Genomic DNA, 16,426 nt, shown 5'->3' with positions numbered 1-16,426 from the left:
GGAACACTCCATCCCCTGCCACAGTGGGCCTGATAATGGAACACCCCATCAACTGCAACAGTAGGCCTGATAATGGAACACTCCATCACCTGCCACAGTGGGCCTAATAATGGAGCACTCCATCCCCTGCCACAGTGGGCCTGATAATGGAGCACTCCATCCCTTGCCACAGTAGGCCTGATAATGGAACACCCCATCCCCTGCCACAGTGGGCCTGATAATGGAACACTCCATCCCCTGCCACAGTGGGCCTGATAATGGAACACCCCATCCCCTGCCACAGTAGGCCTGATAATGGAACACCCCATCCCCTGTCACAGTGGGCCTGATAATGGAACACTCCATCCCCTGCCACAGTGGGTCTGATAATGGAACACCCCATCAACTGCAACAGTAGGCCTGATAATGGAACACTCCATCCCCTGCCACAGTGGGCCTAATAATGGAGCACTCCATCCCCTGCCACAGTGGGCCTGATAATGGAGCACTCCATCCCTTGCCACAGTAGGCCTGATAATGGAACACCCCATCCCCTGCCACAGTGGGCCTGATAATGGAACACTCCATCCCCTGCCACAGTGGGCCTGATAATGGAACACCCCATCCCCTGCCACAGTAGGCCTGATAATGGAACACTCCATCCCCTGCCACAGTGGGCCTGATAATGGAACACTCCATCTCCTGCCACAGTGGGCCTGATAATGGAACACCCCATCCCCTGCCACAGTGGGCCTGATAATGGAACACTCCATCCCCTGCCACAGTGGGCCTGATAATGGAGCACTCCATCCCTTGCCACAGTGGGCCTGATAATGGAGCACTCCATCCCTTGCCACAGTAGGCCTGATAATGGAACACCCCATCCCCTGCCACAGTGGGCCTGATAATGGAACACTCCATCCCCTCCCACAGTGGGCCTGATAATGGAACACCCCATCCCCTGCCACAGTAGGCCTGATAATGGAACACTCCATCCCCTGCCACAGTGGGCCTGATAATGGAAAACTCCATCTCCTGCCACAGTGGGCCTGATAATGGAACACCCCATTCCCTGCCACAGTGGGCCTGATAATGGAACACTCCATCCCCTGCCACAGTGGGCCTGATAATGGAACACTCCATCCCCTGCCACAGTGGGCCTGATAATGGAACACTCTACAGCCTGGAGCGCTATACAGCAGTCGTCTTAATTATGACCCTCTTGCTGCCCTGCGAGCACGTCCGGTCCCGTCCCAGACAGGAAGGACTCTTCAGAGCAGCACAGGATCAGCCCCATTGATTGGGAGAAGACTTGAAGGAAAAAAATACAGTCTTTAATGGCAGCCTCTGGTGTTAGGCCCAGTTGAAGAACACAATGGCTCTTTTTAGACTGGCTGTGGGTTGGATGCTGTCAAAGCCCAATCATATGGGCCACATGTGGTGTAGGGGATAAAGCACTGGGCTTAAAGGGATGTTGGTTACAAATCCATTTGGGAATCAGTTATTTTTCCTTTCAACATTTTTTTGTTGTTGACATTTTGATGCAGATTGTCAGGTTATCAGTCTTTCGCCTCCATGTCCTATAGTCACAGGCACACAGGAGAGCTTGACCTGTTTTTGCTCTGGCCATGGTATTACTACTGCCGTAAGTCAGAAGTTTGATTTCATATTTATTTCAAAGGGACGATAAGTGAAAGTGGGAGATGGTGGATAAGAGTCAATATAAGGGAGGGAAAAGTACACTTCAACATTTCGTGTGTTTGTTATTGGGACCCCAATGATAAGAACATACCCAACATCACATTCCAGATCCACAGAAGACCTACGACTGCAATGCCATGCTAGTATGTTTCAAGGTGAAATACATTGAGCATTTGCATTTGACATTTCTTCAGACATTGTTTATGCTGCTCCTCTTTGCTGGTGACAGCTGCTGTCATCAGTGTGAGGGCCAGTGAGCTGTGAAGTCGATGTCTGGGAGGGTGCTGCCTCAGAGGGCAGAAGGAAGTCATTGCCTGGGTGTGTGGCCTGCTGGGCCTGCATGGGTCTGCATGGCTCTGTTGACTCTGGTGCTCTCCTCCACATTCTCCAGCTCGGTGATAAGAGAGTGTATTGGAGTGCCCGACTGTTGATACTCATAGGCCGAAAGCACACACTGCTCTGCCCCTTCTAAGGCTGTGTATGAAAGGGCAGATTGTTGAGAGCATAGATGTATGGGTGCACATGGGACTTGATTTACTATCTGAAGACTGTTGTTGACACATTGGGCATCAGGTTCACCTCCTGTGAAGGAACATGTGCAGGGGGCTTAAGAAGACCAGAGTGCCAGTGTGTCTCTGTGGTAGAGAGTGTGTGTGTCTCTAGCACAGTAGCGTAGTACACGGCAGTATGTGTATACCCAGCAAACCGGGAACATTCCCAGAACATTAGCTAAGATTCCCATTTATAAGGGTTGTATCTAACATTCAAATGAAAACATCCTAAAAACACAAATGTTTTTAACATAAAATATCTTTGGAATGTTCTCCTAACATTCACCTTAAATGTGGTGCACAACATCTGTAACAACCACACAGAACATTCCCCAGAAGTTCTAATTAGGTTTCCAGGTAATGTAACAACACAATGTAGCAGTAATGTTTTCCCAGCAAACCCAAAATTGGTTCTGGAAAATTCCCAGAACATACATTAGGTTGCAGCAAATGTTCCCAGAACACATTTAGTCTATTCTTTAAAGGTACCCAGATGTTTTTTTTTAGGTTTTTGGGAACATTGTGTAGTTATGACAAGATATAGGTTCCCAAAACACTAAAACGGTCCAGTTGTGCTGACATTCAGATAATGTCTGTATCAGGGTGCAGAAAACAGTCCTTTCATGTTGACAGAACAGCCTTTCTGACTTCTTTAAAGGCTCCCAGAACATTTCATTAAGTTGTGGGAGTTGTCTGAGATGTCACAATAATATTATTGTGATATTCACACAGGTTGTACAGAACATTCCCACAATGTTGCACGGTGTTTCACAATTTCCAAATAAGTCTATTTTTATGACGTTCATAGCATATTTGTTTTAGGTTTAACATAATATTCCATTGATGTTCACGCTATATACATTTATCTTCTCTTGGAGGTCCTCAGATCATTTCAAGAACATTTAGAACATTTTATATTTAAGTTTGACCTAATATTCCCACAAACTTCTCACCATGCAAATGTTTTGACCTTTAAAGGATATTGTAATATCCAGATAAAAATAGCAATTCACATTTGAGGACTGTATTGCAGGTGATATGGAACACATGGTATTTTCATTTCATTCATAGGACATTTGAACAGCATTTAATCATACAGACACAAGCATATTTTTTTACACGTCATATGTTGACAAGCTGAAAATGTGGGGTTTGAAACTGCAATGTTTGGTTCCCAAGCCAGGTCTTTTATCCCAAGCCAGCATTCAATCATACATCCCAGACATCCGCACGACTGGGCAGGTTTTGTCTTATGAGAACATTTGCCACGACCTAACGAATGTTCTGGGAACTTTCACATAACCAATTTTGGTTTGCTGGGTATATTCTGTGGTTCTTGGTGTATCTCTATGGCACAATGTAAGTATGTGTGTGTGTCTACGAGGAAAAGTGTAGGCTATGTCTATGTCACAGGAGGTTGGGGGGGATCTTAATTGGGGAGGACGCGCTTGGGGTAATGTCTGTAGCGGAATAAGTGGAATGGTATCAAATATATCAAACGCATGGTTTTCATGTGTTTGATGCCTTTCCATTCGCACCATTCTATCCGTTATTATGAGCCGTCCTCCCCTCAGCACCCTCCTGTGGAGATTGTGTGTGTGTGCGGTACAGTAAGTGTGTGTCTGAGACTCAGTAGTCACCATGAGGGAGGAAGTGGTGGGCAGTGCCCCGCCTTTCATCACGGTGCTAACGAGCCCCGGGACACGCCAGGCTGGAAACAGTAGCATTGTTCTCCCCTCCCTGGGCAACAGCTCCAACGCGACTTCTGACTCTCTCTCACACACACACACACACACACACACACACACACACACACACACACACACACACACACACACACACACACACACACACACACACACACACACACACACACAAACAGACAAACACATTGTAATTTGCACTCTCACACACTCAGACATTTTGTTAATGCAAGGGATTTCTTGCCCTCTCTCTCTCTTCATAAATGTGAAGACTATGGTTTGCAGGTCAGCATTGAAGCACATACCAAACAGATATGGCAAGGTAGCGCAGTTCTGTTAGCACTCTGGTCAGGGTAAACTTTCACCTCTGTAAAAAGCTGTGAAGTTGTTGCAAAGTGTTTTGTCAGTGGGTCTGTCTTACTGCTTTCAGATAGACACATCTGTCTCTGGTCCACCCAGTCTCAGCCAGGACAATACTACACTGGACCAGCTCTACCATTATGTTACTGTATATACTGTCATTCTGATATGAGTGATGATGGCCCTGGATAGTCCTGTCCAAAACAGATCTTGACCAATAAAAGCCCTGCCTGTATCTCAAGGTATTGTAGCCATACTTCTCTCTCTCTCTCTCTCTCTCTCTCTCTCTCTCTCTCTCTCTCTCTCTCTCTCTCTCTCTCTCTCTCTCTCTCTCTTGTATATACTGGAAACTATTCTCAGAATGAATCGGTCCTGAATTGATAAAAATAGCTCATCTCTTGGACGGAGGACAAGAGTGGGCGAGGAGATGTTTGGGGGGCTAACATTTTAAATGGTGTGTGATGCGATGTGGTTAGGAAAATAGATCTGAGATAATGCATTGTGGGATAGTGGAGCAGAAAGTCCCTGAAGGTTCTGGCTACCACAATGGCATGCTGGGAAGGATTGGAATGGGGGGGGGGACTGCTTCCTCCCTAAACGTTGGTGTTGATGTCTGGGAGCTTCTGTAAGGAAATCCTTCTCTGTGACTGTTCCTTTGGGAGCAGGCGTTTTTCATGCTGTAGGAACAAGGAACACATTGCCTTCACACATCAGCCTTGTCCTGCCTACAACCCTTTGTCTGATGACCTCTTCCAACCTTGCTATTCCCACCTGGCCAAAGAGCTTCCCTGAATTTCAGAGGTTAATTCTCCGGCAGGTCTGACTGTGAATGGAGAAGGGTATGTGGTTGAGTTGTTTAACACATGGGCATGGCTCGGCATGGCAGGGCAAGAAGGTGGGGTGAAATGTGACGGGTAGTATGAAATTAGATCTTCAAAGGTAGAAATTCATATTTATGGTTTGGCAATAGCCAGAGTAACTTTATCTTGGGAAGAGTCATTTTCAAAAGAGTACTGAAAGAGTAGCACTCCTCTTGGATTCCAGCGATATTTTCTTTGGTCAACTATTGGCATCCTTGCGAGACCCAAGTCCAGGTGGCTGTTGGGGTAAGATTTCCAAACCATCCGAATACAGAAATATCCTGCTGTGTCCCACTGGTGGGGCCATATTTGGGGCATATGTATCCACTCCCAGTCATTTTAAAGAAACCTCTGTATTGCTGATCCTGGCTGAATATTGTATCCAGCTATTCACTGTTCATACTGTATTTACTCAGATATGAACACATTTTAATGAACCCCTGGTGAATGCCCTCAAGCCTTAGTTTGGAAATGTTATGGGCCAATGTTTCAACTAGCTATGTGTAAGGCTGTAGGTCTCCTCATTGACATGCAGTCTAATGTCTTATGTTATTTGAATTTCTCTTTCTCTCTCTCTCTCTCCCCAGGGATCTCAGGAGCAACCTCATCAGCACCATCATGCCTGGAGCCTTCCAAAGTTTATCTGAACTTCGGAAGCTGTAAGTGCATACAGAATCAGCTCTGTTTTCATTATATCTTGTGCACTGTAAACAGTCATATTGCGTATATAAAGAGTTGGTTTAGTTGCCAGTCTCCCTGCATGTCACAGTATTGAGTATTTTCAAAACCAGCACACAATCATAACTTTTTCTGACACATAAAACTATATGTAAAAAATATATATCCTCAGTTTTAGCGTCCATCATAAAAACCTGGCTGGCTCAGAAATGTGTTGTGGATGGCTGGGCTAAGTGTATGTGCTGGTCTGTGCTGATCTCAGTGGGGCCTGGGATGACATGCCTGGTGCTCTGCTCTGCCGCCATGGGAAACCTCAGGGCCACGCAGAGGCTCCTCACACGTCATTGGATGTGACAGGGAAGCAGTTTGCGGCCGCTTGTAGCTCACTCATTGTGTGTTTGGACAGTCGGCTCCGGTCCTCTGCCCTGCGCTGCGTGACTCTTTTCCCCTCCCTGTACTGCTTGTGTTTTTCCTGCAAGGTCTGGGGCTTTTCAAAACAAACAAGGAGAGATAAAGACACACTCTCGACAGATCTCTGCTGGGTTGTGTCAGGGGGACAGTGGAAGAAGGCTCACTCTGACACTGTCCTTATACCATGCAGACACAGCATGCAGGGGCTGCAGAGTGCATTTGCTCCTTCTTTGGTGATATGGCTTTAGTAGAGGTTCTATGGTCTATATCGATAAGGAACATTCACAGGTCACGAGAGTATTGCAAAATTCCAATTCCTTATCCTGCTGTGTTACATGCTGGCTAGTTGTATGAATGGGAATTGTGAAAGATGTGCCTACTAGCCAAGAAAGCCACTTTGGATAAGACTTTGTTATTGTAAACAAATACAATGTGCTGGAGAAGCCAGTTGTTCCCAATGAGATCACAAAAACAACATGCAGAGTGTCAAGATTAGGGTTGCAAATGTATCGGTAATTTACCAAAGTTACCGGAATCTTAAGTAATTTTGGATATTTATTTTAAAAATATTAATATATACTATTATTTTTTTATACAGTACCAGTCCAAAGTTTGGACACACCAACTCATTCAAGGGTTTTTCTTTATTTTTACTATTTGCTACATTGTAGAATAAAGTGATGATGTCAAAACTATGAAATATGGAATAATGTAGTAACCAATAAAGTGTTGAAAAAATACATTTTATATTTGAGATTCTTCAAAGTAGCCACCCTTTGCCTTGATGACAGCTTTGCACACTCTCAACCAGCTTCATGAGGAATGCTTTTCCAACAGTCTTGAAGGAATTCCCACATATGCTGAGCACTTGTTGGCTACTTTTCCGTCACTCTGCGGTCCAACTCATCCCAAACCATCTCAATTGGGTTAAGGTTGGGTGATTGTGGAGGCCATGTCATCTGATGCAGCACTCCATCACTCTCCTTCTTGGTCAAATAGCCCTTACACAGCCTGGAGAGTGTGTTTTGGGTCATTGTCCTGTAGAAAGCGCAAACCAGATGGGATGACGTATCGCTGCAGAATGATGTGGTAGCCGTGCTGGTTAAGTGTGCCTTGAATTCTAAATAAATCACTGAAAGTGTCACTGGCAAAGCACCCCCACACCATCACACCTCCTCCTCCATACTTCACAGTGGGAACTACACATGCAGAGATCAACCATTCACCTACTCTGCGTCTCACAAAGACATGGCTGTTGGAACCAAAAATCTCAAGTTTGGACTCATTAGACCAAAGGACAGATTTCCACTGGTCTGTCATTTCTCTTTGCTTATTTGAGCTGTTCTTGCCATAATATGGACTTGGTTTTTTACCAAATAGGGCTATCTTTTGTATACCCCCCAGAAATACACACAAATTAACTTTTAACAAGGCACACCTGTTCATTGAAATGCATTCAAAGGTGACTACCTCATGAAGCTGATTGAGAGAATGCCAAGTGTGCAACGTTGTCATCAAGGAGACGGGTGGCTACTTTGAAGAATCTCAAATATAAAATAGATTTTGATTTGTTTAACACTTTATTGGTTACTACATGAATCCATATTTGTTATTTCATAGTGTTGATGTCTTCACTATTATTCTACAATGTAGAAAATAGTAAAAATAAAGAAAACCCCTTGAATGAGCAGGTTTGTCCAAACTTTTGACTGGTACTCTATCTGTGTCCATATTGTCCATGAGTTTCTAGTAGATAGACCATATGGTTTAATAGAAAATAGCCTAATTAATGAAAAAAGTACCTAACGTGCAATGGCATTATTTCCATTTAACTCTTTAACTCTTCCAACTATTGACCTTTTTCACAACTGCCATCAGTTTGACAACATATACATATGGACACAGAAAAATTTAATAAAAATATATATGAAGGATATTTCATGCTGTAACCCTCATTTAAACACCAATGGAATTCATTAAGTTGAGGGTTTTAAGGCTTTGTCATTCTATTTTGTATTTAAAAAATGACCATTATTCACCGCTGTGCCCTCACTGTCCCTGTTATCTCTCCTAGCGACCTGTCCAACAACCGCATTGGCTGCTTGACTCCAGACATGTTCCAGGGACTCACCCAACTCACCAAACTGTAAGCAGACTAAATGACTGACCATAAAGCAACACATTCCAGTGTAGTATTGTGGGTACGTAGTACAGTGATAGTGATTAAACATCTGTCTGGTTTCTCCTGTTAGGAACCTCTCTGGGAACATCTTATCTACCTTGGACCCAGGGGTCTTCAAGGAGCTCGCCTATCTTAAACTTGTGTGAGTACTGTTCCTTGCTCCTAACTGCCAATCTTCGGAAGCGATATAAATGCAATCTTGGCAATCTGATCACATTTTTCTCCCTATAGGCTTAGTTTAAGCAATGGATAGCCTTTTGTCACATCTGACATGTTGATCCTATAATGGACCACCAGAGAATAGATCTGAACTGTTGGGCAACATGCCGTTAGAGGGAAAGTGCTCCCGCTCTTCAGTGTAATCTCCCCCGATGAATGCTGTTGTAAAACTCCCTGCTTTATCTCACCAGGAACTTTAACTCTGACTTTCTGTCATGTGACTGTGGGCTGCGCTGGGTGCCGGGTTACTTTCGCACCAGGACAGCCCGGCTGGGGGACGAGACAATCTGTGCTTATCCCAGGAACCTCCATGGAAAGCCCCTGCGTGGACTGAGCGAAAGTCAGCTGAGCTGTGGTGAGTGTCTGACAGGAAATTGAATGCATATGAATGCGGTGGTTCACCACTATCACCCCTCAAATAGTATGAAAACGTCACTATATAAATGACAGAGTCATTGTTTTCTCATGGTAATATTGTGAGATGAGGTAAGTGTTTGTGAAAAGTAATAAGCTGTGAGTGAGCAAGTGGAAACATGTAAGAAGTGCAATAAAAATGCAAAATACCAATGTTTTGTTGTCTCCAATAGCGTGTTTTCTATTGTATTTCCTCTTCCACTCAGTAGTCTGTCTTTCCAAGTGCACCAGTTAGCTGTGTTGTGCCTCCTCTGTGGTCGGCCTTTATGATTTGGGGCTGTCTGCATCCAATATTCCTAAACAAGCAGGCTCATAATGGCTTCATCTGAAATATTTAGCTGAGGTTGTGTAATGAAAGAGCAGCAGAAGTAACCCAGAGTGATTTGTTATGGTCTCATCTGCCTTCCCTTCTCCTGGCTGTGCTGTGTGTTCCTCTCCTCACTCAGATGGGCCTCTGGAGCTGCACACCCTGTCTCTCCTACCCTCCCAGCGCCAGGTGGTCTTCAAGGGAGACCGGCTGCCCTTCCACTGCACTGCCGCCCTGGTGGACAAAATCACTGCGCTGCACTGGCGCCACAACGGCCAGCTGGTGACCTCTGACCCTGAGCAGGGCGTCAGTCTAGAGACTAGCGTGGTGCATGACTGCACCTTCATCACCAGGTAATGTTACAGTACTGAGGGGTCCGTTGGTATATCTGTCGATCCCAGCACTCTTTTCTTACCTTTCATTGCACTCCTCAATTGTCATATTTTCATGTTTTTATCATAAAGTTAAATATGTTTTTGATTTAGTAATGGTTTATGAGGCCAGTGTTTGGTTCTCATGAATTGATGAAGAAAAAAAAACAGTTTGTTTAGTTTCTTCTGATAGGACATGAGGTGTAGTGTGCTGTCTGGGTATGTGTGATGGCAGTGACTGATGTACTGTCTCCTCGGTGCAGTGAGCTCATCTTGTCCAACGTGCATGTGGAGGCCAGTGGAGAGTGGAAGTGTGTGGTGGCCACTGGGCGGGGCAACACCTCCCGCAGCGTGGAAATAGTGGTGCTGGAGAACAGCGCCTCCTTCTGTCCGGAGGAGAGAGTCACTAACAACCGGGGAGAGTTCAAGTAAGGAAGAAAACAATAATTCCCCTCTCCAGAAACTAAATCCACAATAATAACAGTCCTTCTGATTAAAACATGCTGCATCCTCCTCCCTTGGTGTTTTTTTCTAGGTGGCCCAGAACCCTGGCAGGTATTACCTCCTACCAGTACTGTCTGCAGCTGCGCTACCCCTCCCTGTCCATGGGGGGTACTGTGGAGCAGAAGCAGGCATCACGATACTGTGACCGCTCAGGGAGCTGGGAGGAGGGAGACTACGACAACTGTCTCTACACCAACGACATCACACGGGTCCTACACACCTTCATCCTGGTCAGTACCAGGGGTGTGCTTGGGCTGTCCCAAGTTCATTTAGCCCAGTACCTATGAAATCAAAATATGATACATATATTATGGTAGTAATATTTAGTTGTTGCCTGAAAGGTAAATGTGTCAAAGTAACAAAACATTTGAGTTATTTGTTTTAAAATAATCATACTTCTCTCTTTTTCCAGATGCCCATCAATACCTCTAATGCAGTCACTCTGGCACGTCAGGTGCGCACGTACACTGTGGATGCATCCAGTTTCACTGACACTATGGACGTGATGTATGTGGCCCAGATGATGGAGAAATTCATGGAATATGTCCGACCACTGCGAGAGGTGGGACGATGAGATCTTTAATCCCTCAATGCATGTTTTTTATTTTTTATTTTGTATCTGCGTTGTCTTTAATTGGAAAGAGTTGATAGGGACTTTTTGACTTGAATATTCATGATATATTCATTACCTTATGTCCATGATTAAGTTTATTTCTGCCCCCTGTGTTTATGTAAATGCCTGTTTTTCTGCTTGCTTTTTCATGTCTTTACCTGTGTGTATGTATGTGTCAGCTGTCAGAGATGCTGGTGGATATGGGCAGTAACCTGATGCAGGTGGATGATCAGATCCTGGCCCATGCCCAGAGAGAGAAGAAAGTCTGCAGCTCCATAGTCCACTCTCTGGAGACTCTGGCCTGGCCCCAGCTCCACAGCCATGCTCAGGACCTCTCCACGGTACAAAAACCTGCATTCCAACATGTTTTAAGGTTCTATATTATTTTTTATCTAACAGTCCTAAATGTAATCAACGTTGTTAACCCCCTATAGCTCTCCAAGAACATTGTAATGGAGGCCCATCTTATCCGTCCGGCCCACTTCACTGGCATGAGCTGCACAGCTTACCAACGCCGGGAGACCTTGTTAGGCAACCTGGGCATGGAGGGGGCAGAGCCCACCCACGAACAGCAGCTCCGCTTCCGCTGCACCACAGGCACCCACAACACCTCCATAAACAACTTCCCCATGAAGGTAAGCACTGCCTCAGTCTCCCACACCCAGACCTGAACCCAACCTTACCCGCAAACAGGACTGTAGTTGTGTGTCTGTGGTACAATGGCAGACAGTGCATATGGTTGTCATTAGAGGGAACACACCTCAGAGCTTGACCTACTGGAGATGGCATGGATCTGCATTTAGCACAGTCATTTACAACAGCTGACATGAAAGAGGGAGAAAATCCTGAGGTATTAGATTTTGTCCTTTGGTGTTTGAAATTTCTGTTTCGTATTCCATTGGGTTAACAGGGTCAAATATAGGTGAAAGGAGGACAGGAAAGAATGAATGGTATGATTCTCTCTCTCTCTGTCTCTCTCTCTTTCTATGTTTCTCCCTCCCTCTAGAATGCTGTAGCCCTCGCATCTGTGGTTCTCCCTGCCTCTCTGTTCCCCCCGGACGCCCCGTCAGACTGTAAGCTTCAGTTTGTGGCGTTCCGTACAGGGAGGTTCTTCCCTTTCTCAGGGAACTTCAGTGGTCCTGGAGAGAACGCCCGCAGACGCAGTGTCAACAGCCCTGTCATCTACGTAGGCCTAGGTGAGGGAGCAGCTATAACACTTTTATTACACAATTCAACAAATTTACAGAGATAGGTCAAACCTGGTTATTTTAAGACAATTACAAAATACAAATGTATGCGCTGGTGACAGTGATAGTGATGGTCATCTCCTCCTTTGTGTGGCAGACGGGTGCAGTATGTGGAACCACTCGGAGCCCATCTTGGTGTCCCTGCGCCACTCAATCCCGGGAAGTGACCCAGTGGCGGCCCACTGGAGCCTGCAGGCCCTGCAGCAGCAGCAGGGGGGATGGAGCCAGGAAGGCTGCCTACTGGCCCACACTGACTCTGCCACCTCGACCCTGCACTGCTCTGTACTCAGCAACTACGCCGTGCTGCAGGTAGGGCGGGAGCACATTCTAGGATCACTCACTTATTCCCAGAGACACATGCTGGATGTAATGCAATGATGACTCTGCACAACACGCACTGCACAACACGTGAATTGCCGTTGAATTTGGAATGAGGGAAAGCTCAGTTTGTTGTTTTGGAAAGTTCTGAAAGTCTATTGAAAAAGTTTGGTTACTAGCTAGCTACCTTTTGAGTTTGGATCCTGCGACGTGGTTGGCTTCAGTTGCTGGGACCTCTACTACCTGTCCAGTGATCCTGCTGAACAAGGCTGGGTCTGAGGAGCTGCTTGGCGTAGCAGATAGCCTAGCTGTTAGCTAGCTGCCTATAGGGCGAGTGGGGTTTTCTTGAGGGCTTGAGTGTAGCCTGCGATGTGGATAGCCATTGTGGCTGGGACCGTGGATTGTCCCGGGCTTGTGGCTGTCTAGATCCCTGCTGTTTGTTGTTGTTGTTTCCAATCATCCCTGCGACCTGCTCTGTCTGGAACTGCGTGGGAGTAACAGCTTAACCTACGTACCGTTGAGGACAGTGGTTTCTCTATCACAGGTGAAGGATCTTTTAATTAAACGAAAAAAGTTCTACAAGCAGTTGTTACAACAACAAGAAAAAAACTTCAAGTGTTGTGTCCAAATACTGGTGGAGTCAATTAATAAAATAACGGATGACCTGAACATAGATGTCCAGGACCTGAAGAACAGTTTGCAGTTCTCCCAGGATCAGCTCGATAAGTTTAAACAGGAGAATGGCAAGGTGACAAAAATCATTGAGAGAGGACATCAGTTCTGTATGTGAATCCATGATAACAATGACGGAGAAATCAGATTATCTCGAGGGACAATCAAGGTGAAACAACATTGTTGTGGACGGAATTGCAGAATCTCCACATGAGAACTGAACGGAGTCTGAGGACAAAGTGAGGGAAATGAACTCGGAGAAACAGAAGATGGACCACAAGACGATTGAGGTTTGAGCGCGCTCATAGGACTGGAAAACCCACCACCGGCCCAGCTGACAGGTCCAGGTCAATACTGGTCAAGTTCCTGAGGTTCAAGGACAAGGTACCTGTTCTGGAAAGAGCCAAGAACTTGAGCGGAATGTACTTCTTGCTCAAAAAGGACTAATCTGAAGCTGTGCACCAGAAGAGGAAAGAACTTATCCCAGTCATGAAAGCTGCCAGAGCGTGTGCGGACATTACTTACATCTGCTATGACAGGTTCATTGTCCACCCTCCCTCCCAAAAGCCTGGAAGGGATGAGAGACCCAAGCCTATGGGTTCGTATCTTCAACCCTGAAGCACACACACACACACACCAATTGATTAATGGACTGCTGAATGAATATATTTTTCTTCTTTGCTCTTTTCTATATTATGTCTATCTCTGATAAGCTACCCGGAAAGGACAGGAAATAGCCCATATTAATATATGTAGCCTTAGAAATAAGGTTCATGAAATCAATAACTTGCTAACATTAGATAACATTAATATATTAGCCATTTCTGAGACTCACTTAGATAATTATTTTGATGATACAGCAGTAGCAATAGAAGGATATAACATCTATAGAAGAGACATGAATGCTTATGGGGGAGGTGTTGCTGTATATATTCAGAGCCATATGCCTGTAATGCTTAGAGAAGATCTTATGTCAAGTGTTATTGAAGTGTTGTGGTTGCAGGTTCACCTGGCACATCTAAAGCCTTTTCTTTTGGGATGTTGCTTTAGCCAACAAGTGCTAACAGTCAATATCTAAATAATATGTGTGAAATGCTTGATAGTGTATGTGATGTAAACAGAGAGGTCTACTTTCTTGGGGACCTGAATATTGACTGGTTTTCATCAAGCTGTCCGCTCAAGAGGAAGCTTCTCACTGTAACCAGTTCCTGTAATCTGGTTCAGGTTATTAATCAACCTACAGTATGGTGTTTACAAACACTTCTGGTGTCACGTTCGTTGTAACGAGGAGACCAAGGCGCAGCGTGATGAGAATACATTCCTCTTATTTATTTAATGAAGAACACTTGAACACTTAAACAAAACAACAAAACAAACGTGAAGCTATAAACAACTAGTGTCTAATGCAACTATACATAGACAATAACCCACAAAATACCCAAGGAATATGGCTACCTAAATATGGTCCCCAATCAAAGACAATGATAAACAGCTGCCTCTGATTGAGAACCAATCATAAACATAAAAACACCTAGACTAGTCGTGGGAGGTTCCGGACTGTGGCCCGTCGTTGGAGGTTCCAGTCTGTGGCCCGTCGGCGGACGCTCTGGACTGGGTACTGTCGCCGGACGCTCTGGACTGGCGAGGCGCATTGTAGGCATGGTGCGTGGTGCCGGAACTGGTGGTACCGGGCTGGGGACACACACCTCAGGGCGAGTGCGGGGAGGAGGAACAGGACGTACTGGGCTCTGGAGGTGCACAGGAAGCCTGGTGCGTGGTGTTGGCACTGGGCTGGTGACACACACATTAGGGCGAGTGTGGGGAGCAGGCACAGGACGTACTGGACTGTGGAGGCGTACTGGAGCTCGGGGATTTGAACTTGCAACCTTTCGGTTACTAGCCCAATGCTCTAACCACTAGGCTACCCTGCCACCCCAATGAGGCAATGATCGCTGAGATCCTGATTGAAAACAGCAGCGATGTATTTGGAGGGCAAGTTGGTCAGGATAATATCTATGAGGGTGCCCATGGTTATGGATTTAGGGTTGTACCTGGTGGGTTCGTTGATAATTTGTGTGAGATTGAGGGCATCTATCTTAGATTGTAGGACTGTTGGGGTCTTAAGCATATCCCAGTTTGGGTCACCTAACAGAACAAACTCTGAAGATAGATGGGGGGCAATCAATTCACATATGGTGTCCAGAGCACAGCTGGGAGCTGAAGGGGGTCTATAACAGGTGGCAACAGTGAGAGACCTATTTCTAGAGAATTTAAGTTTTAAAATAAGAAGCTCAAATTGTTTGGGCATAGACCTGGAAAGTATGACAGAACTTTGCAGGCTATCTCTGCAGTTTATTGCAACTCCTCCCCCTTCGACAGTTCTTTCTTGATGGAAAATGTTGTAGTTGGGGATGGAAATCTCTATTTTTGGTGGCCTTCCTAAGCCAGGATTCAGACACGGCATGGACATCAGGGTTGGCGGAGTGTGCTAAAGCAGTGAATAAAACAAACTTAGGGAAAGCTGTATCAGTACCCGTTGGATGCAGTGATCACAATATAGTGTCTATTTCCAGGAAAGCCAAAGTTTCAAAGGCTGGGCCTAAAATAGCGTATAAGAGATCGTACAAAAGATTTAGCTGTAGATGATGTTAAAAATATTTGTTGGTCTGATGTGATTAATAAGTAACATCCTGATGCTGCACTTGATGTATTTATGAAATTGCTTCTTCCAATTATTGATAAACATGCACCTGTTAAGAAATGAACTGTTAGACCTGTTAAGGCTCCATGGACTGATGAAGAATTGAAAAACTGTATGGTTGAAAGAGATGGGGCAAAAGGAGTGGCTGCACATCAAATTGAGAAGTGATGTGACTAAACTCAACAAAAAGAAGAAACTGTATTATGAAGTCAAAATCAGTGATGTAAAGAATGATGAAAAAAGTCATCGTACTCATGGATAAAAATAAGTAACAATTAAAGAAAAGCACTGTATGTTTCAATTGTGTAAAGTAGTGTGGGAGAGGTGGAAAATGATTGTTACTGACAAACATCCTGGCATTGACTGTCACGATCGTCGTCAGGGAAATGACCGGACCAAGGTGCAGCGTGGTGAGCGTACATTTCTCTTTATTTTAAATGTCGCCAACAAAACAAGAAAAAAAAAACGGGAAAAAAAACGACAGTGACGCTTACTAGGGCTATACAGGCCACTAAACAAAGACAACTACCCACAACTAAGGTGGTAAAACAGGCTGCCTAAGTATGATTCCCAATCAAAGACAACGATAGACAGCTGTCCCTGATTGAGACCCATACCCGGCCAAAACATAGAAA

The 16,426-nt window shown here is 45.1% G+C and overlaps 1 protein-coding gene across 3 annotated transcripts in view; it reads left to right on the top strand.

Annotated features, from left to right (window-relative positions):
- The window catches only part of LOC115140038 (adhesion G protein-coupled receptor A2-like), a 52,577-nt gene that overhangs the window by 28,390 nt on the left and 7,761 nt on the right, over window positions 1–16,426 (top strand). For all 3 annotated transcript variants that reach the window (XM_029678061.2, XM_029678060.2, XM_029678059.2), the window contains 12 exons: window positions 5,742–5,813; window positions 8,318–8,389; window positions 8,496–8,567; window positions 8,836–8,999; window positions 9,505–9,718; window positions 10,000–10,164; window positions 10,272–10,470; window positions 10,653–10,802; window positions 11,033–11,194; window positions 11,288–11,488; window positions 11,860–12,049; window positions 12,198–12,409. In XM_029678061.2, coding sequence (XP_029533921.2) covers window positions 5,742–5,813; window positions 8,318–8,389; window positions 8,496–8,567; window positions 8,836–8,999; window positions 9,505–9,718; window positions 10,000–10,164; window positions 10,272–10,470; window positions 10,653–10,802; window positions 11,033–11,194; window positions 11,288–11,488; window positions 11,860–12,049; window positions 12,198–12,409 — 1,873 coding nt within the window. The remainder of the gene's footprint in view (window positions 1–5,741; window positions 5,814–8,317; window positions 8,390–8,495; window positions 8,568–8,835; window positions 9,000–9,504; window positions 9,719–9,999; window positions 10,165–10,271; window positions 10,471–10,652; window positions 10,803–11,032; window positions 11,195–11,287; window positions 11,489–11,859; window positions 12,050–12,197; window positions 12,410–16,426) is intronic.

The sequence above is a fragment of the Oncorhynchus nerka genome, linkage group LG13 (genome assembly GCF_034236695.1).
Source record: "Oncorhynchus nerka isolate Pitt River linkage group LG13, Oner_Uvic_2.0, whole genome shotgun sequence".
Lineage (NCBI taxonomy): Eukaryota > Metazoa > Chordata > Actinopteri > Salmoniformes > Salmonidae > Oncorhynchus > Oncorhynchus nerka.
This window is presented reverse-complemented; position numbering and strand designations above follow the sequence as displayed.